This window comes from Phalacrocorax aristotelis, chromosome Z (genome assembly GCF_949628215.1).
Source record: "Phalacrocorax aristotelis chromosome Z, bGulAri2.1, whole genome shotgun sequence".
Taxonomy (NCBI): Eukaryota; Metazoa; Chordata; class Aves; order Suliformes; family Phalacrocoracidae; genus Phalacrocorax; species Phalacrocorax aristotelis.
Window position 1 is genome coordinate 20,579,348 of NC_134311.1, and position 27,709 is coordinate 20,607,056.

Here is a 27,709-nt window from a genome sequence, read left to right on the forward strand (position 1 = left end):
CACCCAAGATGGTTCATCATGACAGAGATAATTTTACCTGCTGGAGTACAAGCTAACACTCATGTGAGCTACAGCAGCCCATCCTGCCTGTTCCCCCCCCCTCCACAAAAAAACAAAGCTGAGTACTGAGCACATGGCATCACTGTATTGCATCATTTGGAGAGCAGGATCTCCGGCAATCCCTGCAGAGAAGGCAAAGGTTGAAAAAATTAAGCAGCCAGGAAGAGCAAAGAGATCTTTTTAGTCCTGTCACCAACAGAAAGACCACAAGACAAGATGCACCTTCAGTATACATCTGAGTGTCCATGCGGTGCTCAAATTAAAGACACTTCAATGAAGTGCGCTTGCAGGAAGAGAGAACTCGTATTTATGACAGATGTGGAGCTGTTAAGTTTCTAGTTTGTGAGTTTGTTCAATTATTCATCCTTCCAGACAGCCACACATGAAAACCTATTCTAGGTTGTGGTATCTGCACAGAAAACCACGTTGAATTTTTCATTAGCGACAATGTTCCATAATACATCTTACCACATCATAACAGAGTTCTAGATTAAATCTTGATTTTTAAATGAATGACATAATTTTAAGGCTTTAAACCTGAGAGATCTTTATAGCAACATAAAAACATACATCAATATGCCACATAGAAAGAAACAAGAACATCAGTGAAGCAAGCACAGTCAGATGCAAGAAAAAGGACCGACTTACAGCCCTGATAGTTTATGGTACCTAGCTCTATAATTGCTGAATCTTACACACTAAAATAAAATCCAGAATTAACATATTTTATTACCATAAACTATGATAATCCTTTATAGATAGGAAACCACAATGGTTCAACAAAGAAATTTTAAAACCCAAGCAATTAAAGATCAGACTTCCTAACTGACAGCATACGGATTTTCTGCTATTGCTGCTTCTCAGATGGACTCAGCTGAACAGTGTGGTTGGAAAAGCACATTCCAATAGTGAAATATACTGTTTGTTTACAGTCCAGCTCTTGCCCATCTTTACTAATGTACAAGAACTTGTGTCAGAAAATCCATCAAACCCCCCACATCCAGCACTGTTCACAAAACAATCAAATTTTCTATGCCCAGAAATCGAACTACCATTGGCTATGCGCTACATTCAGGGACCATGTAATAAATCTGGAAGGACTGTGCTCCTGAAAAAGCCACTGACCACCCATTACCTGAATGAAGGAGACACCCTGATTCTTACATATATCCTCCCTCATTATTTCTAGCTGATGAAATAACATGCACCGTCATGTACTCCAAATCTACTGGAGTAATAAGCATGACGTGGCATCAACTCCTGAAAGCATCAGCTTCATTATTCACCTCTGCCAGAGCTTGGATCTTCAAACACAGGAGTCTATGAAAAGAAAGGCTGCATGTAGTTTAAAGCCATGACACTCTCTGCTTTTGTTGATAGATATTGAGAAACATTAAAAATGGAGGTAAAAGTGTTCAGAAAGCAACTAGCACATGCCAGCAAACTGGCATGAGAACATCATGTAAAACTGGTCACATAAGAGACGTAAAAAGTATCAGGAAAGAGTAAATGAAAAAGAAGAAAACCAGACTCATTAGAAGTTCCAAAATATCCACAGTTGCTGGCATTTCAGGGGATCAGTCAGGAATCTTGAGGGAATACGTAAGGAATATTGTTTCACTCACGCTGCCAGGGCCACAGAAATGGAGCCACTTATCTGACAAAATGACTGATAAATTATTACACAGCCTTTTAAAGAGTAATCAATGTCAGTCAATCCTAGTTCTTGTCACCCCCTTGGTGTGTCAGGAATCTCCCCCGACAACGGCAGAAATTCTCTTAGCATTTCTTCAAACCACAAGCACAGAGATTTGGGTAAGGTTCCATATCACCTAATGAAAAAATGTAATTTTGTAAATAGCCATTTTGCTGAGAGCCTGCTATCTAGTCAGTCCAGTACTATGAAATTGCAGACTAAAAATTGCACAAGGCTATAACAGTACCATTGAGCGAATTTTTTGCAAATGTCTTTCATTTCACAGGTTCACTTGCAATTTACTTCTGAACAATGAATGTATCTTTATCCTTACCATCATTACTGAGGCAGGAACAGCAAGACACAGGGAGGCAAGCCTATCCTCACTTAGGTCTGCAGGCATGGCAGGCCTGGGAGACAGAAAAACACAGCGCTGTGGATGGGGAGAGCTGAAGAAAGGGGCCTCCTCAGGCTTCAGCAAATCTTTCCAGGGATAAAGCAGCAACTTCTGCAAAGGTGCTTCTTCTCCGTGCCAGTTCCTTGGGGAAGCAATTTTCTGCCTGGTAGCATACTGCAGGGACCAGGGCTACCCCTGGCCACTGGCTGGTGTCTCTGTAGGGAAGAGGGGTGTGGAGGCTTCTTGTACACAGATGTATTCAGGCCCTCCTCACTACACTGAATTCTCTAAAAGTTATCTAACCTCTATATGTTTCCTCAAACCTTAGAAAAGCTTTAGGGAATTTAATGTAATGTTTAACTAGATGCCTTTTAGCCCTTAGAGAAATAAGCAACGTAATCTCTGTCCACACAGTGATCACTTCATCAAGGTTGTACGGTTTGCATAAAGAGCAGAAGTTACTGGTAAGACTCCTGCAGGGCCAGTTAGCGTTTCTCCTCTATCTATTAATGCTCAGCTGGGTGGTTTTCTCCTTTGATATTTCCCCTAGGGCAATTTCTGATGCACGACCTCCTCGGTCCCCATTGGGATCTGCCATCAATACTTCTTGACCCTTTCTCTAGCAGCCAATTGCTAGTTTTTCACTGTTTCTGCACAGTATGTGAGGCTCTCAGGATGCTTCAGGAGCTTCCCCAGCTCAGAAGCCTTCAAAGCCCTGCCAGGCTCCTACAGTGGCATGTGCATTTTGTAGATACAGACTGTACACTATTTACGTTCCACAGGGACAGATATTTAGATGTTGTGTCCCTGTGTAACAGTCTGCACAATACCAGCAATAAAGATTTTAAGAAAAAAGGAGTATTTGCAGACTAAAGTCTTTTTCCTTTACTGGTGCTTTACTAATTGTTAACAGTGCACTCAGTAACATAAAGAAGAGAAATGGGTGGCTCTCTAAAGCCAAAACTCAGACCCATGCCCAGCATTGGCACAGAGCTTGTTTCCTGTGCCAGGCCTTTCCTCCTCTCACAGAACCTCTGTTTCCAATGGGAAGCCACCAAAGGGGATGGCCAGGCCATTGCCAAACAATGCCCCAAAGATCAGTTAATCAGGCGGATAGACACAGCCTTTGGACTGGGTTAGCACTCTCCTCACACAACATTTTCAAAAACTTGTCTTATAAATGAAGATATAGGCAAATTTCCCATCTGCCCGAGACGAATTGGGAAGAGGTCAAATCCTCGAGTCTTTAATCAGCTCTTAGACAACAACCTCCCTGTAAATGTCAGTCTCTTGGAATAAGAATCAACTGCAGGCACTGGCTCGAAACAGCAGCATTTGGCCCTTTGTGTTGTGTTATGAGTTAAAACAAGAGCTAATTAATCACTTTCATTATTATTTCTAAATATTTTTCAAAATTAATACCGTAGTAACTTGTTTCCAAAATGAGACTTCATTCACCTTACTTAGATGAAAGCGTAATTTAAGATGATAACTTAGCAAACATGACCCTGACTTTTTGCTGCACTGGACATTAACTGTAATACAGTAGATCTGCAGCTTGATCATTAGTGCTTGTTCCATTTCCTTTATTAGAGATAATAGCAAATACAATACCCTCATTTCCTTATTGCTGATGGCAGCATTGCCAGACCCTTTTAACTGTAAATCTTTTCTCTGTGTGCTGCAAAAAGAGCTTTGCACTCAGCTTAAAACAGGTGTCCAAAAATGTTTTTGAGAAAATCATTCTGAATCAACGTACTGCTAAATCAGGCTGGTGTGATAATAAAGCCCACTCTATTTCCCTTCCAACAATTAAAATACATCATTAATAAGAAAAATTAGTTTTAACTCTGTTTACAACAGCCAAGAAAAATGAATGTAAGCTAGCAAAATAATGAAGCTACTCCTTCAAAATGCCCTCACCCTTTAAGCAGATTATCCTATATATTAAACCATTACTTAACACTGCTTCAGAAATAGCGTATTTAGGACACAAATGCATTCCTCTCCCAGGCAGTGACAGCACTTCAGTAGATTTCCTACATAACTTGACAGTTTACCCACTTGCTTATTTGTTCTTGACAGCAACGTGCTAGAAAGGTCTCCCTCAGACACTCACGAAGCCCTTGTTAAAATGTTGTCACCGAATGGAAGAAAAGGCCAAGATGATTTCCTGGCTTCCCTGGAGTTATCTCTGTATGTGATGTGCTAAACCACCCCTCTCCGAGAGGATTCACCTTCAAGCTTCACAAATGAATTTTGAAGAAATAAACAGTTTAGGCATGGAATACATCAAATGGCAATTATTTTTAATTAAAAAAACCCAACAACAATGCCTTAGGATGGATACTGTTACTTCTCCCTAGAAGTCACTAAGTTGTATGCCATGTCCATGTCAATACTTGCAGACCAGATCCAAGGGAAGAATGTGTATAATTGCCCTGCAAAACACAGCTTGATATCAATCTAACCATTGGTCCTGCCTGCCTTCACTGACTGTGATTTTAAGAAGGTATACACAAGCAAACAGAAAGACTCTCCCCTTATTTCATTCCTCCTCTCTGTCTGACTCCCAGCCTTGACATATAAGGTTTATTACGCATACAAGGCATGGTTTTTTATGGAAGCCCTTTTTAGAAATATTGTTAGAACCTCTTTATTCTGCAGTCTACTACAATCACTATTAAAGTGGGCGTTCATGCTATTCCAAGAGGTTACAAGCAAGATCAGATCAGACAGTATACACTTTTCACTATGGAGACTAATCTCCACACTTTTTCTTGTGCTGTAATTTACCTATAATTCTACTTCTATAAGTATAAATGTTTATAAATAATAAAATTATAATTATATCCATTCTCTTCCCTTATTGTGAATTCAAGTGCACTATAAAACTCTTTGCAGTAAGCTATCCCTGTAACAGGATCCCATTTAGTCACTGTCTCATACCTTCCTTCAGGACAAGAGTTCACAGGGAATTCACAATACCTGTCAATTATCCAAATTTTGTTAAATCAGTTAGTACAACCAGTGTATTTGCTGTGACAGTCCTTGTATTAACTTGTGTGACAAAGAAATGTTGCTTTGAGACTTTTTGAAAGTCACTTCACTTACATATCCATCTGTAGGCCAGGCTCTTCTTTATAACTCATGAACTACAACTGTTGTATACATAGTTAGTAATCATTACGACTACTGTCATGTTGAGTATATTATAATAAGTATATACAATTTCATCACATCCACAAAATTAGCTTAATAGAAGTAGTTAAAACTGCCATTATGGAGACTTACATATTAGAGTATATCCTTCAGGACAACTGTTTGATCTACAGTCAACAATATACAAGTAAAAGTGACTTGTTTACTAGGCAAGCTGCTTTGAAGTGAAAAAAAGGTGCAATACAAAATAAAGCAATTTTATTGTGTTGCTTTTTTAACTGAGTGACATAGTTGGAAATTTATCATATCTTGATAGGTGTGGATGCAAGGGAGAGAAGAAATCTGGCATGTTGCATGTGACAGGGAAAAGGCAGGCAGCCCACTGGAGAAACCACTTTTAGGCACAGCCTTGACTGGAAGCAGACAGATGCATAGGCTGCAAAACTGGCCAGCAGAGCTGATGTGGAACCTGCCTGCTCTCCTTCCCCTCTGCCTCCAACAGCCTTTAGAAAAATCAGAACTCAAGAAAAACCATGCATAACATCAATTTTCACATAGTGTGCCTAGAGAATATAACTATGCAACTATGCAGTTATGTCCTTGAGTACAGGGAAACAACTTGGGTGAAGGGAAGTTTATTCTCATTTGCTAAGTCAGAGATATGTATAAAATTTTAAGCTATAAAATAATTTTTATTTTCAGAAAGCAAAATACCTCTCAATTAAGGAAAAGAAAATATCAAAGAACAGTAATCATTTCAATGCTTTAATAGATGACAGAGCCCAATTTCTAATTAAGGCTTCACATCTATTTTAGTAAATTTGAATAAAAACCTGATGTTCTCAGTATATTTTTTGAATTGCTCTTAAATTTAGGTATGTTATGCTTGAATATCATGTACATATACAAATCTCTTATCCACTTAAACGTAATTCCAAATAGGCATTTAAGTGGAAGCGGATAAAAGCATGCATCTGATTTCTGCACAACCCTGCAGAGCTTCATATGTACAATTTGTGCAAGGCCTACTACCACAAGCCATGCATTTCTTTAACTATGCTGCTAGGAGTGATCATAGCTGAAGATATTAGCTACAGGAAGTAATGAAATGTGATGAATGAGTGCACAAACACTGCCGCAGGTAATTTTCAGGTGGTAGATCTTCAACTCTTGAGCTAAATAGCTTCAAAATATTTGGCATAACCTAATTCTTACAATTAAAAATTCAGTACTCTCCTGTATTCTGTGTCAATGACTGAATCTTAAGAAGGGGGCTCTTTCTCCCTGTAAATAAAGTGCAAAGTATCAGTAAAAGATGTAAATAAATGAAGGGGACTTGGAAAATGCTGGATACCTTGTATCTTCAGGTCACATTTCTAAGATGACCAGAATTTTTAACTGACACTAGGGATCTTGTTAAACCTCTTTATAGGGTTAGTTCCACTATCCTCAGTTCCTATTGATGAGTTCAGTAATGTGGGAATATTCCAGAATTTGTTTTTGTAATTCTTTGGTCAATGTTCCTTCCACATTTGTGTAAAATTAATTACATTTAGCTAACAGTAACAAACTCTGCATATGTTCAGTTGTGTCAATGTCTTATCATTCATTAATGTTTTCTAAAAATTAGCTTTTAAAAAAATCATTGAGAAACACAGCAGAACTTGAATATACAGTAATTTGAATTTTATGTTAGTTTGCTACAGTTATCTTTAATATAAATTTCTTTGCCCCTAAAAACCCTGAAATAGATTGAATGCCAAAAGACTCCCTATACGTATGGGACTTTTAAAATTTAGGGTTCCATTAAACCCACTGAGCCTCTGGGTCCTATGTAGTTGCATTAGCCTCATGACAATCTCGCAAGAAGGACCAGCTACTAATGAAAATACAGAAAGTTACACATAAACTTTTTTTTCTCACGTCTCACATGTTTCCATGCAGATTTCTAAAACAAAACCATAGAAGGCCAATGGATTAACCCTCAGAAGACATTTCTGAAAAAAACATGATGGGACCTATTATGGATTGCTGGACCCATCTGCTCCTTTTTCTTCACAGGTTACAACCCTACCACAAAATGGAAAACAGCTCAAGTCCAAAGGCATTTGGATGTTTAAACAGCACTTGAGAATTCCCAGAATTAAAAGCCACCATGTTCTTCAGCACTTCACTACTGAACACTGCAAAGCAAGTGTAAATCCTAATCTTTGAATGTTATTTCAAAAAACCTTTTCCTTGTGCTTATCTTGAACAGGAGAGGACAGGTCCCAACAGTGGTATGAAATTACTATTGCTTCTTGGATGAAGAGCACACGGCAGTTGCAGAAGACAGAAGAGTATATGGCTGGTCACACAGAAGAGTATGTTTTCCTCTTTATCCTCAACAAGCCAAGAGAAAATATCGCCCAGTCACAAAGGGTGAAAAAGTTGTTTTGGTTTGGTTTGGTTTGGTCTTACTCTTCAAGGTGACAGGACACCAAAGGACAGCTCCACTTGGAACAGGTTGTCCTTTTCATGTGGTGCAGGGAAGTTCAAAGATCTTAATCTCCCAGTCCTCTTCCTGAGAACAAGAGGATCATCTGAAATACCAGCAGCTAACACTAACAGCTGCTATGAAGAAGCCCAGAAACAGGTACGATTTTGCACCTATTCTTCTGCTCTTCCTTCATGGACCACAGTTTCAGGAGACTAGACAGACAGAGAGCACACTGAACAAGGTTTGGTGACAGAAGGACATCAGAGGAAAAGACTGCTGCTGGATGCGAAACTTATGTTAGTAGGAGTTCTTCAGTCAGAGTTGCTGAACTGAGAGCAAACTGGTTAGCAAAGATGAAGACCACATTACAAAAACTGGTCAGGAGACAGCATGTCCATTACAACCCCAATCAAGACCTCAGAGACAATATGGCACCCCATAATCACATATTGTATATCCTCCACTTGGAGCCTATTTGACATGACTGACGTGCAGAACCAATCAACACATATATGACAAAGTGAAAAACAAACAAAACCCAAAACCAAATACTTAGGGAGAAATCTGGTGGGCAAAATAATATATCCATACAGTCAGTTTTCCAGGATATTCTAACTCATAATCTTGTAAGGAAAACATATACTAAGGACTTTGTGTTTCTGTTTCATCCATTAAAAAAAGATTCAAACACTCAAAGATCAGTTTTGCTCCAAAAATCAAAATTAACAGGACAGCTCATGGACGTCCTGGGCCACTGGCACTAACTGCTCTGACCTACTCCCACCTCAGGGACATGGGTATTGAAATCGCATCTTCCTGAAGGTTCAAGTTCTGTTTCTGTGAGCAATCCTTATCTCCCAGGCAAGCTTAAGGCTAACAGTGCTCCACACCACCTCAGTGACAGGACATAGCTGGAGAATTAGCATAAAGAAAGAAAACTGATTCAGTATCTAGGTTTTCTATGCTGTGTTTTTGCCTACACGAATTACCATAAAAGTAATATAGAATTTCTCCTGAATATTGACAACCTTTTTTTTTTTCTAAAAAAGAGAACAAATGCAAGTGTTCTCATTATATATTTCCCCCATTACATTGCAAAAGGTGCTTTTCACTGCAGATAGCTGTGGTGCCTCTTCTGAACTCAGTGTTCATCTGCCTCTTCTTCCAGAACACTGTCATGCAAATGTCCCAAAATGAAAATTATGCCAGAATGCAAGTGTTAAATCTGAAAACCAACTATCTCTGTGCTTTTCTTCCCATTCCTGTTGGTGGGATAGGAGTCTGGCAAAAGTGGACCATGCTGTCAGAGAACACAATATGACATGATAATGCTTAGCACAGAATTGCAGCCGGAGCAGCAAATTCCTTCTTGTCCTACAGTATCAAGCATTGGTCCTTTTACTAACAACTGCATACTCAGTTAATACACTGAATCTGGCCTAAACCTGAAAGTTACGGAAATACCACTTTCAAGCAAATATTCTGAAAATTTGCCGCGTTCAAAATTTCAGAATTCTGTGACATTTATACCTCGATTAAGTTCACCTTGTAGCTGGCGGCTAAAACTAAAATCCATTGGTTGCCTCTGTCTCCAGCAAGCACAAACTCAATGACTGTTTAGAAAAAATGAAACCTTTTCTTAATCTTTATCTAATGTCCACGTTTCTTTGAATGCTAAAACCCTCAAATATTTTAATCAATTCTCTTGGGCCTCAGCCAATCTTTAAAATCCTGATTACCTCATTTGATCTGAACTCTAATTGTTAGACACACCAGTGCCTCAGGGTCTGTAAAATATACTTGCAAGCTGCACATTTGGTGGTTGGTTCTTACCTACTATCATACTGCTTATTATTGGACAGATCAAAGTTCACTGAAACGAATAGAAACCTTAAATCTAGATTTTCCCTCTCAAACCCGCAAGTGGCTAAGTGCCCTCAGTCTTTGCAATCACAGCTGAGAATTTGGTGTGCTCGCTGTGAATTTAAGCTGACAAGGATCTGAATAGAAGTGCAGGCATACAATGAAGCTTGAAGTGGCAGAAAATGGAAACAAAAAGTAGAAAATAAAATTAAGGGGGTCCTATATATAGCCTCAGGAAAATGTTCTTATCTAGATAAGATAATGGCCATTTATAAGAAAACAACCTCTTATACAATTAACTTAGAGACTGCTGGATGAGTGCAAAACTACACATAGAAGGTATGCTAGTAACTACCCTAATTACAAAAATAAACTAAAAAAAAATATTCAAATTTAAATATAATGAAAAGAGTTATTTAAACCTCAAGCAAAAACCTATCACTTTGACACTAATGCAGAGTAGGGAAGAAGGAACGTGGTTTAGTTTTAGTGACAAATATAAGATTTTGAAAGTACACATTTAAAAAAATCAGTGTCATTTTCTTAAGTTTGACCAGCTAAAAAGCAGATGTCTCTGACAGAAAAAGTGTGTGCCTTCTTCTGACCAATATTTCCAGGATGATTTGAATCCTATAAAATTGATAAGTCTTTCTGTAAGTCAGGCAGTGAGGATCGGGCCTCAGGACATCTGCATATGGAACTTCATTAATTACACAAAATAGAAAAACTGCTATCAGAATAAGCATGAAAGAAAAATGTACTTTATATAACTGATGCGCTGAGATGGAAAGGAAGGACAATGATGTGCTAAGAGAGGCTGCCCTCAAATTCATCCTCTCCCAGGAATGAAATTCACTCTGTTCTGAGATGTCAGGTAGCAACAAAACCCCCCTACCTGTTCTGAACAGCATGGCAGAAGAGCTGAAAAGATGAATGCTGGTTTGCCCTAGTTTTGTACAAGCCTTTTATCATATGAATGAAGCTACCTCCCAGCTTGAAGAACAATGAAAGAATAATAGAAAAGATGAAGATGCGGAAGAGAGAAGAAAAGGTAATTCGTTCCCACTAGGGGCACATAAAGTTATGGACTGAGTGGGAACGCTGGATCAGATGTAACCAGAAGAAAGAAATATCATGGAAAAGGGCAACATGGATGCAGTGGTCTTCAAAACAATACTGGTTTTGTTATTTTCTCTGTACTTGGGAGGGCAGACATCTGATATATTTATGCTGGTTTGTGACCTGGAAGACTAAGATTCATTCTTTGTGTGCTACTCTGACTGCTTGCTTAAGTCCTGGTAAGCCAGTTAAAGATAGGCTTACAGGTACTCAGATATTAGAAGAAACAGATATACCTAAAAGCTTTATGGGATTATTTTTTTTTTTAACCAGTATTACTCCATTTGATTTAACCACTTCAAAAGGAACTGAACAAAAATGTTTATGTGCTTTTAAAACCCCACTTTTACACTTTTGATTAATCCTTTAAAAGCGTCTCAAAACCGTTTGCTAAATGAAGACATAATACTTCCTCATGTCAATGATCCACTGTGAGTACAAATCCATTACTACAGTAACAGCCCTTAACAAGGGATTTCTAGAAAAACTAGATAGACTAGTTCAAGAGAGTTCAGCAAAGGGAAAGCTGAATGCTTCTTTTCCTAAGAGCAATTTCTAAAAATTGAAGAGGTCAAAATGCCTACCTGGTGCCAGGAGGGTATTCATTGGCATGGTCTATTGAGGGGATTGTACAATTATTTAGTTTTAAGAATGATCTATGGATATATTTCCTTCTATTCTTTCTCTGCTGCAGCAGTACTTTCCAGTTTCTAACAATAACTCCCATTCTGCTCACAAGCGCCATTCTGTCAAGTTTACAGCCCCAATCTACCATAGTGTTTCAGCTGGACTGCAAAGATCCTAAATTGTCAACCTCCATTTCCACAGCTTTCCAGCTTTGGCTTAGATGTTCAGTGTCAGCTGTAAGAGCAAATGTCAATACAGTCCATCCTAGCTAGGGATCTAGTACAAGGATCTCCAAAAATCCAAATATTGCATGCTCATATAAAGGTCAGCTTTTTAGCTTTAGTACATCACTGTTCCATTGATTTCAATCAAGTTTCTATTCATAGAAGCTGAATCGCCATCAGTTCCTGGCTTTTATAATAAAAAGCTGAAACACCTTCTGAAACATCTTTCAGTGAAACTTAATCATAATTTTCACAAAAAAATGATAAATAAGGTAGAACCATCTTATCTAGGGCACTTCCACTGAAGAAAATTTGGTCATAGAATAATCATCTGACTCAATTTTAAAAAGTTTATACAAATGTATTATGCTGCACACTAAACTTAAATGCAGAATTTAGATTACTCTGGATAAGAGTGACTCAGTAAACAGCAGATCTTTCAGAAAATAGCATGAAGTAAACATGATGGTCTTGCAGTATGCCTGGATACTACAGTAAACACCAGACCTCACACCTTATTTAGTGTGAACAGGCTTACAAATAACACCAAACCATGATTTACAGGAGTTTTTCACAATGGGATATTTCATTACTATCCCAGGTAAATATGCCCAAATTGGCCTGTTTCTTCTGAATAAGTGCATTACTGCTGTAATCACATTAACTTTTCCTCACCTCAGGGTACCTTCCATAGAGGTCAATCATCACCACCAGTCCTATCCTGAGGACAGCTCTTTTGAGATTGCATCTCCATGGATGACCTGTACAGATCCTGCCTCACCACTACCATCCTTCATAAGAGCCCTACAGGCTGACCTTTCTTTTTTCCATGACACTAACAGTTGCTTTTTGTTTGAAAAGTCTGACAACCTGGAAATACACCTAAAGTCAGTCACTTCCCATTTGCACTACTTACACACCTCTGAGCTTGTGTCTGCTCTAAGGTCTTTGCAGTCTTTCTGCTACCTGACTGCTTCACCCCAAATATCTGCTGCAGACAAGCACACACTGCCACTGGATAAAATCCAGAATATCTCCTGCTGACTCTGAAGTCAGATTGCCAGGCACAGCAGAAGGCAAAATCTTTACCATCTACCTCTCCTTAGGCCTTGCTAAAATCATAGTTTCACAGAGAAAAATTGCCTCTATGTTAGAATCACAGAATCATTTAGGTTGGAAAAGACCTTTAAGATCATGGAGCCCAACTGTAAATATATTTGAGTGACTCACCCAGGAGAACTTCTACTTTGCAATGAGCAATTGGGAAGCTCCAAGGGAACCAACCAGCCATACTCTCAGTACATAATTTCTCTCAAGCCCCCTCATTTGTGTTCAGTTTACCCTTGTTGCCATAAGAGATTAAGAAATCTAAAAAAAGAGATTACAATGCCAGAAAGTTTAAGCAAATTACTGTTAGTCTAAAACGTTCTGAGTGTCCCAACTGTACTGTTTATTCTTGTCCAGTATGTCCCCTCTCTTCGGCACTAGAAGTGATCAGTGCCAGCATACATTTGACAAATTAATTTCTTAAGTACTTTCCCAGCATCTGATTGCTGGTTTGGTGAACATCCGGTGTGAAATCAGATGGAAAAGCTACAGGTGACTGAGAAGTATGGATAATGTACAGAAATACTGTATGTACCCACTAGAAGCCTTTGTCATCTTGTCTCAAAAATCTTTATACCTTCCTCTAAGTGACAGAATGTGAAATAGTTGTACAAAACTTCAAACGTTTGAAAACCACATAAAGAATAGAGAAAGAAGGTATATTAGGAACTGCACAAACTATGGCACCAAACTTTATTCTGATCTCTCTCAAAATTACTGTCATTCTGTGTATGTATGTGCAATTTGAAGAGTGGTAAGAATTGATTTTTGGTTAGATGGTTGTCACATACACTATCCTCTTTCCACAGTTCCTTGCAATCCTAGTCCACGGTTCCTTGCAATGAGCCTTGTTTGTATAAATGCTCTTGCATAGTGGTAAAGATTGTGATGGGTCACCTTCAGGCAACTACTGCCAATGAAGTGTAACTACTTTCATGGCAATATTCTGCAGGAGTCTCTGACTCAAATTCTTGTAACTCTTTACACCAGCTAAAACGTTCAGCCAATCTATTAATCTTTTAAGCTGAGAGGAAAAGTAATGCATTCTCATCTGTTTAAGGTTCCAAATAAATTACTGTGACATGCTCTGCAAAAAATGAACAAGAGACTACACAAGTGCCAGTGATTTCAAATGACTTTTAGGGCTAAAATGATCAGTGCTGAACTCCACAGATTTTTGAGATTGGGCAGAGTACCCACTCCACTGTAACAGATGACTTATAGTATTAAATGTATTACTGACTGTCATCCAAAGTCACTTCTTGCCCTTCAAAGTGCCGCTACCTTAAAAAAAATCAATACAAAATTAATTATAGAAGGGAACTTGTGCGGACTGTCTCCAGTGAACTCTGCTTCTTTCCAACGTAAGTATTTACTGAGTCATTATAGGTGAAAGATTAGGTGCTGAGCATATGATGCTAGATAATACTCACAGCAACTGCCTCCAGGATTTGTTTAACAGCATCAGCAGCATCTCGTTCACTGTAGTAACCCTTTTCCACAATCCTATAGAAAAAGCAACAAGAGAAGTTGTGTTCAGGATTATGTATTAAGGTAAAAGCTTCTTTTGAAAAGTGAGCTAGAAAGCAATAAAATTTAAATATGATCAGGAGTCTGGAGTGCCTCCTAAAGAATAGAAAACAACCCTTTTGCAATTTAGGTTATCTTTGACTCCCAGTAAAACGAAAAACTGGAGATAAAATACCAACTAGGTAAGCGGCTCATAATGATACACTTTCGGTTGAAATGTTTTGAAATTTTCTAAAATTCAGGGAATCTGAATTACTCTCAGATAAAACTAGGTATCTTATATGAACTGCTTTTTCACTTTTATATTTAACTTAAGCTTCTCTTGTGTATTTAGTTACCAAACAAAAGCACTGTGCTGTGCACACACAGATCTGAACTATTCAAGAGAAAGGATGAGTATAAACATTTACTAACTCCAAATTATCTCTCAAGTATAATGGGTTGAACAATTGTCCTTTTTTCTCCCACCAGTAGAAAACTGGGGGCTCTGTAGTCAAAGAAACACAGTTTTATTAAAACTAAAACTACGTTTTTTTCTTCTTAATGTAAATAGCCACTATGCTATGTTCATTTTGTACATGACACGTAATAGCTTGATTTTGCAAATGTGCTGACCATGTGCACCTTATGTTCAGCAATATTTATGCATTCTGAAGATCCTGAAAATCTGTTTTTCTTTCTCCCTTTACTTTTACACCAGTTTAATCTTGACAAAAAGAAAAACAAACAACCCCCCAACTTTCTTCTTTAATAATGTTATCTTCCTGGAACTTTACCATGATAAAAACATTAAGAAAGAGAATACTTTTCTGTGTTAAGGTAATGTTCTGAAGTGGTGTATTTCAACATGTTGTATGCTAACCTGCATAAAAATGGCAGCAAGGGTTAATGCAGATTTCCGGGTTGGCCTCCCAAAGTGCAGCTGTGCCACTGCAACTCTTAGAACAACACCAGCAGTGGCACAGGGTGTGGGAGCTGACTCAGGATTCGCATCGCATGTTCTCCAAGAATTACAGAATTTCGTTACAGAATGAAACATTATATAAATGCACAGATCAGTTAAACAGAGTCAGCAGAAGATACAGATTTGCACAATGACATTGAAGAAGTTAATAAAAGATGGATCCATCATTAACACATCCTAATGCTTGATTTAAGAAATGCAACAATTTTTTACTGTTGTATCTAACTACATACAGTATGTGTGAATTACAATAATTCTCTTTCAGAGAGTTATGTTAAAGGTGAGATCTTTGACCTGAAGGTTTGATTTTTTACCATATTGATTTGTCAAAGCCAAAGAAAACTTAGACAGATGTTGTCTAGAAACAGAACCTGTGGTGCCTATTATACATTTTATAAAATTATCTCCTGCAAGCACACAAGCCAGTTTTACAAAACAATGCCCTAAAATCACCATGAAGCAGGAGAGCAAGAAGCATATAACATCTGAAGTCAAAAGTCACTGGAAAGGCCTTCTGGCTCAGAGTCCAGAAACAGACTCTACTTGTGGCAAGAAGGGCATACTCCTTTCTCACCACTTCCTCTGTTTTCAGGTATCCTTTTACCACTTCTCTTCTCCAAAATACCAGACTCATATGGATCTATCTTCAGTGTGACTCCTTACAGCTTTACCAAAGCTGACAGGAAAGGTGTTGACTTACGTACGTATGAAAACCATTACCACATACCTATTTGAAGATGAAGTGTAATAAGAAACAATACAAAGCTGATAATCAACCAGAGACAGATGTAACAAGCAAAGTGCTGCAGAAAATAGTCTATACAGGTATATTCCTAACCAGCGGCCACTACTTTACCTTAATACTCATTGTGTTCACAGATAACTAAGTCTATTCATGTGGCATTGGTAACAGCAAGCGATCCCTCTCAAACAGGAGTTCTATTTCACCTTGGTTTCTTGGCTGCATAATTATTTGGCCTTATTTCTAAAAGGGTTTTTTTCTGGCAGCCATTCAGCTACCATCCCATATGCACTTTACCTCCTTTGCATTTTTGTACTTCCAGCCCTTCCCCTGCTTTGGTCATCTGTTTAAACCATCAGGGAGAGCTTTACTTGAACTTACCACCATAAGGGTAAAACAAAGTAAACTTTACTCAATGAGACATTATCTTAGGCTTTTAGCCTCAAGTTTAGGAAAGAGGTTATAAAAAAATCATAATTTACACAACAAAATGCTATATTGTGCTTAAAAGTAGGATTCCTCCTTAGCTATTTCAGTCTGAATTATTTTCCTCTGGTTCATTTTATGGTGAGACCTGAGCCCCAGTAACACTTTTGCTTGGGCCTTCGTTCTCCCAAATATACTGGTTTGGCTTCCTCCTCGTTTTTAATTCAAATAAAGTATTTAGTGTCAGCCACCAAGTTCCTGTTTTTAGCATCCATAGGCATTTCTGAGAATACAGACCTCGCCCTCATCCCATCTTCCCCCTTCCCTGCTGGTATTTTGGGTGCTAACTTGCTCCTCCCATCATGGCACAAAAAGCGTGTTAAAACAATGCCCTTGTTTTACAGGATTCCATGTATCAAAGACATTCACATAACCATTCTGTTAAGCTTACAATCTTTAGTAGGCCACAGGAGATAGTAACAAATTTGGTTAGAAGGTAGCAAAACCAAAAGTCACTCTGCTAGTTTGACCCTCTACTTTCAAACTGCCATAGATTTTGGGATACATTCCACAATACACCGCAGGAAAAACCAGACATTCATTGCAGGGCTGCTGCTGGGGAAGTGCTGCACATAGGCTGAGCTGCCTGGAGTGCGACACGTTTAATTCCACCATCGCTCAGCCATACGTTGCCTGGAAACGGGCCACCCTGCCCATGCTTTGAGTCCAACAGCTGCACCTGACCTCAGAAATGTGCGAGGCAGAAGTCTTTAAGGTTTCAACAGGATTTAAAATTATCTGATTTTCCAACATATGTGACCAAGATCAGAGAAATAAACAACAATACAGTTGCAGTTCAATTTACATTTCTCCCTTCATCCAACAAATTTCTAATTTTACGGTATGGTAAGCCAGTATTTGTTACATCCTTCCTTTTCCAACCAGATAAACCTAGGGAAAAAAATAAGACATCTCTTAAATGCAGCCAACTTCCTTGTATTTTCTTCCACTCAACAACATCTAAGAAAAGCTGAAATTCTTAGCTTCCTGCCTATGCCCAACCAATGCAGGAAAGAACATCACCAATGACCTGATCCCTGGAAATGAGAGAGATCAAAGAAATGCTCAAGACTGCCCTCCTGATCACAGCATACAAAAGACCAGCCCACCCTGACTTAGACAACTATATACTGGTATGGATAGGAGACTGGCCTCATTATTTACATTAAACACAAAACAGAAGAAGCACATAGACACTGAAGATGAAGCCATTGTGAATTTACATTTTACAGTAAATAAATGTAACAAAATGTGGGCCCATATTTCAGGAGAGCAGTAAAAATCAACTGTAGAATTACTGTGCAATGCACGTGACTCATCCACTGATGTTACATGTGAATAACATGCATTGGCAAGCCGATTTCAGTTATGGCACACACAGTTAACTTTCTAGTTTTTCAGAAGTCTAGAATCCAGACTTACTGACAATACAAACCTGATTATTAATTAATAATAACCTAGCAAGTTGAAAACCTAATTTTCTGTAACAGCAGTAACTGAAAATAGACATACTTCTTCCTAAAGATGGAAATTTATTCCTAAGGGCATTCTCCTTTATAACTAAAACCTGGCTATTAGGCAGTAAGGAAGAGTACTGAAAGAAGATTATCCTGTAGCTTAGGTCCTGTAATAATTCTGGGGGATCATCTGCGTATCTATTTTTTGCATCCTCCCCACAATAGATTATATAAGACAAATGGTAGGTGTGTCAGCTTGCTTTATCATAACAAGACTCCTACCTGAGACCAATGAAGCTTCTTTACAAGGATTTTTCAAATTTGGCATGCAGATTAACAATGACTCATTGCCCTTTTTTCCATAATGGGAAGGAAACCTGCAGAAATGTCTTATTTTGTTATTATGGAAGCAAAACCAATTATTTATACATAGTTTACACAATGATGTTTGAGAAGCATGGATGAAGAAAGATTTAACCTTAGTTGAGAGGACAAGAAGCCAGGAACAGTAACAATAAGGAACTACTTAAATACTCTCTTTGATACGCAAATGAGAGAGCCAGGTAGGCCAAAAGAGTGCTGGAGAGAAAAACTGGGAGGAAGGCAGCAGGGAATCCAGAAGAAGGGATACAGAAATGCTTAAAGTCAAAGAGAAAAAAAAACTTAGAGAAATGTTGAATTTGGTGTCACAAACATCCAGGTAATTCAAGACAGCACTTCAGATCGAGGATGACATTCTAGAGCAAGCAAAAATGCAATGTTGATGAAAAAAAACAATTTTTGTTCTCATCACACTTGTGTAGAATAATTTTTTCATGCTTGCATGTCCACATTTATTGAAATATGCTGATTCAGTTGTTTACACTTGTACATGGCTGGACACACCAGAGTACGTACCAATGTACTCGAAGCTACAGGTCTCCTAAAGCACTACCTGATTCAATCTTGTCTTTCCAGGCACGTGTGAACATATTTGAGACAAATCAGCTTCTTTCTACAAAAAGAAGCAGGGAAGTATTTCCCAAAGGTCTCTCCTCTCTCCTCCTTCCCACTATGTTGGAGATGGAGATGCCCGTTGGGAACAGCCCTGCTCCCCATGGTGCCAAAGCACACCTGGGCCTGCCTGGAGGGTCCAGTCACCTGGCAGAGCCCACAGCTGCCCACCAAAACAATGATAACACCCTCTAACATGCTGCTGAAGCTCAGATGTGGAAAAGCCTTGTACTGTCAGGTAGTGGAGCTATAAAAAATTTTTGTACTGAGCAAAACCACCCTTAGAGTCACACCACCCAGCAAGCCTGTGGAAATGGTATAATGTATTTGTTGTGATCCATGTTCTCTTATACACCACATTTAACTGAAATTTGGCAGCGTCCATGTGACCATCAAGCACATGTATGCATTCAAGTGTTTAATAATTTGCAGTAATGCTTACCAGCTTCCATCCAGCCTTCCTAGCATTTCTGTTCCTTCTGAGTACTGCAAGTTTTCTGGCAATAGAAATTTTTTTAGTTTTGCTGACGGTTTTCAGTGTAGCCTCTGGACATCCACCATGCCACTCTACCACAGAAGGGCAACAGTCCCTATGTTGCTTATAATGTTTCCATTATGCACATCTTCATCAGAGTATACATCAGCAGAAGCATAAATTCTTACCAGCATTCACCATAATTCTGCAGCCTGTAGCATAATTTGGGAAGACTATGTATGGGATTTTACTCCTTTTGGTACATTCTTCTTAGGACTTTGTACTATGCTTTGATTTATCACATCTGTATGAACTCACTGAAAGCAATGAGGTACCATAGTAAAGGGAGGTAGGTAGTGGCCACACTTGCTCTGCAGAAACTTTATTACTGGTAGAAAAAAAATAAAAGGAAGGGAGCAGTCCTGCTAAGCTAAACACACTTGATCTGAAAATCAATGAGGAAAGAGATGGGGAATCCTGACATGTCATTTTACAATCAATTTTCAGAGCAGTATTAAAATTATATTGATATACAATTTTACAGTTGACTGCAATACATGTATCACAGGATTAATAGCAAGCCTGATAAGCAACAAGTGGAAACAATCAGTCTACAAAAACAAACAAGTGAACCTTTCATCACAGAAGGAAAGGACTAGGCTTCGGGTTTGATTTTTCAGTAACAACACAGAGGGCCAGGTCCTTCAGAGTGCAGCAAGGGAAACAGCTGTTTGCACAGCTGCAGTGGTAAAAAAAGAATCAAAAATACACAGAAAACCACTTTAAACCAGCAGAGGTCTCATCCAATGCCAGAGGATGCTAGACTGGGATAGTCACCGATGGCACATACCTTTTCATGCAAGACTGCCAATACGTTAAATTCTCAGTCAGCACCGGCCGCTGCCCTGGCAGTGAGACCTTGCAGCTAAGAGTGAGAATGTCCTTCCAGGGCAGCACAGCCTGCAGAGCAACTCCAAGCCATGCAATGTAACACAACTCCTGAACTTGTAACAGAGAGCACCAGAGGGTGCAACATGAAAGAGGAATCAAATGGTACAAGAAGTGGGTACCATGCCAGTTCCCTGACCCGGAAATCAAAGCCTCTTTCTCTTTTGTTTTTCTTGGGTATGGGAATCCAGTTTAATGCGTATTCCTGCCATTTCAGACGCAAGCTGTCCTCATGACTCCTTGTGATCAAGAAAATTTGAAATCTTACGTGCTTTAACAAACTTACTTTTTCCTCCCCCACGCTCTAAATTGACTAGTTCTTCTATTCATAGCTTTACTTCCCTGCTTCCCTCCTACATGGGCCACCCTACCCTCCAGCCTTGCCTAAATTCTGAGCAGGTAGAGTCTGTTTCTTGCTTTCTTCACCTCAGACTGGTAAGTGCACTTAGTTTTATGCTAATCAATCTAAGCAATCTAAAATTTGCAATATTTAGCCATCATTTGATAATACTATACTATATGCTATACTATAAATACTATTTCTCCACGCTGTGGAGTTAGTTGCATTTCAGTATTAGGTGAATCTAGAAACATATATGTAACTGGCAAAACAGTAAAATTTTTTATTACTTTATTGGTTCCCAACATTATTTCTCTTTCTTTCTTCATGCCATGCCTGCATTTGCTTTTTAGATTATTCTTGATAAACACCACAATATCAGGAAAAGCCATCACTGGTTTTAGGGTAATTTTAATTCTCCCTCTAGCTGGCTTTTATCCAAAACTCTTGTACCACATCTCACCTGTGGGCTGCATCCTGTTACATCATGTACAGTCTCAGGCAAGACACTGGCCTATATAAGTACAAGATCTGTTCCAATGCCAGTATGTGCTAACAATTTTTTAAAATGTTTGGTACTATATAATAAATGTTAACTTATCTAAAATTCTTTGGTTGTCATGGAGATTTTTTTGATATGTATTCACTTAATTCTTATGTAGATTATTATATTTCATAAAAATGAAATTAAAAGATGTCTACAAGGTAAAGTGAGACTGAAAATTAGCAGAAACAGGAAAAGAAAATGATGTCACTCTCTTCAAGAGCAAGAAGGTTATCACAAGGATCACTTTCTCAGTGAGTGATTCACGGATCTATTGGCTCATACCTGTAACCAAGGTGATTCCAGTTCCTTGTTGATTTGATGCATTTGTTTAGTTAAAAAGTAAGGTCTCTCTCTAAATACTTATGTATTTTCCATACTACAGCACTGAAGAGTAATAAATATAAAAAAGGAGCTCTGATTCAGTTTGCTGATTTTCCTAATTCAGTGCAGACTAGCTGTTACTGTCACTAATGCCTCAAGCTGCCTGCCTGTGATCTGAAGAAGGATAATGGGAAATACAGAACTGGTTTTGGATCTAACTCCAAGTTAAACCAACTAAATGTTTTTCTTCAATACCTGGATTAGAAATGAAATGCAGCATTGCAGTCATTCAGGAAAACTATTTTCCCTCCATCATTATTAAGTAAGAAGCACTTTCTGATAAATGTAGCATGCAGGATAATTTAGAGAAAGACTGCATATTTCTTATATCTCCTACTAGGGTTTGTTTTCCCCTCTTTAACTTTCTTTCTGCTTGCTACTCAGCATTTCTATAGCACCCACAGAACTAGAAAAATCTTGTAGGAAGATCAGGAATTATACATCAAAAGCCTGGGTAAGACTAAATAAATGGCCACACCTTCCAAAGTAGCAATCACCCAGGTGTCTGAAGTGAAATTAGTAAGAAGAGTTCAGTGCCCATAATTTTCAAAAATACAGGTTCATCTTTCAGGAGCTTAATTCCAGTAGACATTTTTAAAAAAAATGGTCTTTGTTTCCAGAGGTTGCAAAACCACAGTACTCATAAACTAGCGGCTCAAACTTCTCTCTCAAACAAAAGTGAGGCAATTATTTCAGCATTTCACAACTCCCGTTTAGTGAGCAACAGGGAAGGGGCAAAGGGAAGGATCACTGGCAGCTTGCAAAGGAGGCAGTGGCCTGGAGAGGGAGAAAGAGCAGTACTGAAGGCACTGATGAAGCTGCTGTGCCAAGAACCACTGAGGCTTCCATTGGATTTTCTTTGTCTAGCTAAAGGCACCATGTTGTAAGAAAGATGTGAAAATATGGGGGAAGTTCAGTGGATAGTAACTGAGACATAGACAACATGACCAGAGATGAAAGGTTGTAGGGACTGTGAATATATAGTCTTCTGCAGTCCTCCACTGCGTGAGAGTTTGATACAAAGAAGAAAGTAATCACCTTCTCTCTACCTGCTGGGGACAAGACAAACAGATCTTGGCCAAATTTCCTGAAAGAAGGTTTTTCCTAATACTGAAGCCGAATCTAATTACCAGGCTGCAGAGGTACTGGAATAGCCTATATAAGAATATTACAGAGGTGTTTAAGAAACAAAATCCAAAACCCTGGACATCTAAGGATGGTTGAAGGATACTGCCTGAGCTTAGGTGAACAACCTGCCCACTCTAGCCCTCCATGCCAAACCAGCACAGCCGTAGCTGCCATTATGTTTTAAACATATTGCCATCAAATGGCGCCACTTGCATAACATACATTGTGCTTATATCCCTCTATGTCACAATTCACAAGAATATTCAGATTATAATTTTTCATTCCAGGATTATTTCAGGTTCACCTGTTCCAGTCCTTCTTGGGTGGCCTTGGCACCTTTAACAGTGCATGGATGTGTGACACATTCCTTACTCCAGTGGCTAAAGTTCAAGGTCGAACTGAGAAGTAGATTTTCTGAAAAAGGATTTGCTTTTCAGGCTTTCATCAAAAAATCAACTCAATTATCACTTAGAACAAGCATTTTGGTGCTCTGAATATTCAGCATAACCATACTTCTTCCTAAAACATTTTGGCTTCCCTTTATACTCTTGTCATAACATGCCTAAAAAAAGGAATGAGAAACAAAATGTACAAAGCACTCACATCTAAGTGTTTTTAAATTTCAGGAAAGGTGTTGAGTGAAGGCATAGAAGACACATAATTTGGTTTTGGGTCAGTCAGAGACTTCCTGTATACATAGCTATATAGGCTGTAGGTATATACACCTCAACTTGTCACCTGCACAGAGCTGTTAAAACATCCTTGCATTTCAAACAAATATGAAAGTTATATTTGTTAATGGTAGAGGAAATCAGAGAAGGCTCGATCAGCTTCCTATTAAATTTAACAGGTATATCTCTCCTTGTTTGTCTGGCATCTAGACCATGTATGTCTGTATTACAGTGGTGAGGCTGTGTCAGGAAACCAAGAATATGCATCAGAGATTCTCTCATCACAAAAGTCTTGGTATTAACTATACCTAACAAACTAAAGAACTTCATAGGCACTGATGTGTCCCACCTCCAAAAGGGTTGACCAGTTCCCACTGTTGGCTAGCAACATAAAGGCTGGTCCCACGTAGAACATACCCATGCTAACAATTCCTGAAAAGTTATCTCAAGCAGTAACAACTAAAAGCAAGAGTACATTTTAAATGAAAATGTTTTAAGTAAAAAGGCTTCCACAGTGGACTTAAGAATTGGACAAGCTTTAATGTCACATCAGTTCACGTTTAGAGAATGGCAGGAAGCCAGGCAGTATTATAACTGAACCATCATCATTGCTTGAGTCAGTTAGTCATTTATAAAGCTGCAAATGGCGCCTGGAGTTTCACCTAATTCTAAGTGCATACATTGACCACACTGTAAGTAGTATCCTATGCACAAATATTTACAAAATATCATTTGGATCTCTCATCTTGAAGAGAATATTGTAGTCAGTAGGTATGGACTTAGGGTAATTCTGTCCAGTGACAGAAAATAAGGTGCTGACCACAAAAAAGTGTAAAGACATTATTACATCCTTGTACAGGAAGGAAATACCAAATTACACTGGAGAGGCTACAAAGACGCATTAACACATACTTCTTTATTCTTCAATTACTGGTTTTTACCATTACTGCAGCTGAAATCAAGAGACACTAAATGAGCTATTATGACATCAAGGAGCACTTTTACCAGAGCTACTTTGTGTGTTGTCTTTTGATTTCAGAGAACAGGGCATAGCGGGTGCAGTCAAGTCAGACCTTTTTTTTTTTTTTGTGCCAGTCCTGAGTGAGGGTACTGTAACTTGCTTGTGTGAAATAGAGAGTCCAAAGGACTGCTCTGATGCCTTGTTCAGAAGACAGACAGCTACCACATAATGAGACCAGAGCTCAGAAACAAATAAAAGATGCTACTCTGCCACTAGTTTATAAAAGACCCCCACTTTAGAGACTGATTAATTCCTTGACTCTTTTTGATGTCCCTTAGCAATTCTGATTTCCATAAGCAGAAACAAGAAGGCATGCCTGAAGTCTGGGAAGGCTTGAGAAAATTTTGTCCATAAGAGGTAATCATTCCCATATCTCTTAAAAAGACAAGTTCTTTAGAAAAAGTAATTAATATTTTTGTTAATGTACACTCCATAGAAGAAGATAGTGTCAGCTCGGATCTGTATTTCAGAGGAAACTATATGAAATCCGTAATGCAAGTGAGTCAAGAGGCTGTCATCTGTAAGCAGTATTTTTAGACATTTGGTGCACTTAATAATAAGATGAAGGAAGAAACAGAAGAGTTTGTGGTCAAGATGCCGAAGTACAGACAAGGAGAATGTATAGATTGACATTATCATTTGAAGCTGAAAACAGAGTCTAACAAAAACTATTTTTGCCTATCTGCAGGTATTCAGACTAAAACAAAGTTTAAGTAGAATTGATGTTTTTTGCTGGAATTCATATTTGGAAAAGTGAAATACTGGTGATTCAGCTGAAAGGCAACAGATGTGAATAAAATCTGAATGGACAAGACTAACTTCAAAAAAAGTTAGCCCATGAAAGGCAGATATCAGATTTCCCAGCGCTGCAAGACCTATTATTGATGCAGAGGTTAATTGTTAGAAGGAAAGCCAGATCAACAAACTGACCAAGAACCTGATGAAAAGCGCTATGCAATAGAAAAGAAAATCAAAGTTAACAGTACCGAGAAATTACATTTAGGTAAAGAACAATGAAGGGACAAAGGACAAAAGGAAGAGGCAAGAGAAAAATATAACTGAACCTAGCTTAAGAAGAATCATCATTATTCTAAAAGGGAAGGACTACGAAGAAAATTGAAGAGATAAGAACAAAAGGGTCTAACACAAAAAAGGGTTACTGATTATTAATAAAATGTGTTAAAAAAGCAATTAGTTTGACAAAAAAATTGCCTATATTAATGAGATGAGTTTGGGTTTTTTTCCAGGAAAACTACATCAATTTTTGCAGTGTCAATTCATTCTACGTTCCCTTATGGTCACTGCATTTAAACTCTTTTCCACTGTGATCTTCAATTCATATTAAAATGTTTGATTCTATTTATTTGAGCTCAGATTCAGTCCCATTTATCTGAAAACACCTAAGGGGTTAATTCCATCAACTCTGCCTCTAGCTTTCTCCTCTTAAATGGAGAAGAGCTGAAATGGAGATCCTTCTGATTATAAATCTGCCTTTTAAAAGTATCCACATAAGGTTTATTACTTTATTCGGTATGTACAATATGATCTCATCCAAAAACCTAATAAAACCAAATTTCATTATGTCTTTCCACCACTCAAACTTCTCATGTAAAAGATGTGTCTGTGATCTGAACTATGGCTCTGTAATATTCTTCATAGAAGATGGGGTGAGAAGGAAGATGCGAGAGGGGGATGAAAATTGACCTTTGCCTGCCGCTTTGCTCCCAGTCCTAAAATTTCCTATCCACAAGTGTAGTGGAAACACCATCCTTTAAAGACTGTTCAAATGTTAGAGTGATCACCCTGCTGCATATCTGAACAGCTGTGATGATTTGGGGTTTTTCTTTTTCAGCTAGGTCCTGCCCCGGTGAGGACTGATGTGACAGTAGCCTGCCCTCAGTATTGTGGCAGCATGAGAAACACAGCCATGTGCTGTTGGGCATAGTGCTACTGGGACACTCAGAGCCATATCAGAGGGTTGTCCCTCAGGACTCTGTTGAAATACTGCTGATTTAAATGCACTTCAACCATGCATGTCTGTTTTAAACACGCAGGAATGAAAGAGGACAACCAAGCAAATATCGAAGTCATATGTGCCAGTTCTGGGCTGGAGATGTGGCATATGGAAAGAACTAGAGCATCAGTTAATTTAGACCTACTGCAGTTTTCTCTCTGTTTTGGTCAGTTTGTCCACTGGTCTGTCTTACTTCAGAAGGTCTTTGTCACTGCTCACTTACTGGGTTGGCAAAAACCATCATGCAAATTGGCAATAAATATTCTAATTTACACAAACTTCTCCAGTTTGGTGTAGAGTTATATTTGTTGCGTTTGGTGTGGTGGAATACTGTATGTCAGGATATGACCTACAATGTCATTTATGAAGTCTGGGATTTCTTTTTAAAAATACAACCAAAACCAACCTGATTTCAGCTGTATTAACTCAGATGTGTAATTGATACTTTTGTTTGAATTTGTCTCCTTTTGGGTTACACACCTGAAAAATTGTCATAATGAAAGCTCATTTTGGCAATAACGTGGATGATTTGACAGAAATGTTATATATGGTGAAGGCAGTGAAAAATTTTATTACCCAGAACTTTTACATTAGAGTGGCATTAAACCAGCAGCACAACACCACGACCAATAGGGTTCGAGAAAACTAACCGGATCTTGGGTATTTATAAAATCATCTTCATGATATGGGGAATGTGTACGTGAATAAACTTATCCATCTGCAGCTCTAATACTATTCAAAAGAAGAATGGACATCTGGGATGGCAGAAAACTAGAGCAATAAAACAGCTGATATACAAAGTACCAGCCTATTACCAGAATTAGCAGTAACAGTAACAGCAATGAAGATGTTTACAGTAAGGAGAGCAGACGCATTTGTGTAACGGATGTAGTCATGTCATTTGCTGACAGCTAATTGGAAAGAGGCATAAGAGTAACTCCTCCAGAGTACAAAAGGTGCTTTGTACGCTTGTTTTGTAAGCAAGAGTTGCTGTCTGTGTATGATGGTGGTCACGTAGCTGTGCACCAAGCACATGAGGTCCTCCAAACCCTTGGGGTGGTCTCTGGCCACGTTGGGGTCATGCTTGCCCACACGCTCTCTCTATAGAGTCTTTTCCCAAGGACGACAATGATAGAGTGGATCTCAAGACAGGGTCACAGCTGTCCTTCCACATCTGACACAACCCCACTGCTCAGAAGGAGATTTTCCAGGATCATTTTGCTTTCTCCTGGTATGGGAGCTATGCAAGCACAGAGGAAAGAGTGCACAAGGCCTCTC

The 27,709-nt window shown here is 38.6% G+C and overlaps 1 protein-coding gene across 1 annotated transcript in view; it reads right to left on the reverse strand.

Annotated features, from left to right (window-relative positions):
* The window catches only part of CAMK4 (calcium/calmodulin dependent protein kinase IV), a 165,026-nt gene that overhangs the window by 43,736 nt on the left and 93,581 nt on the right, over nucleotides 1–27,709 (reverse strand). Inside the window, exon 5 of the mRNA XM_075078120.1 lies at nucleotides 14,168–14,240. Coding sequence (XP_074934221.1) covers nucleotides 14,168–14,240 — 73 coding nt within the window. The remainder of the gene's footprint in view (nucleotides 1–14,167; nucleotides 14,241–27,709) is intronic.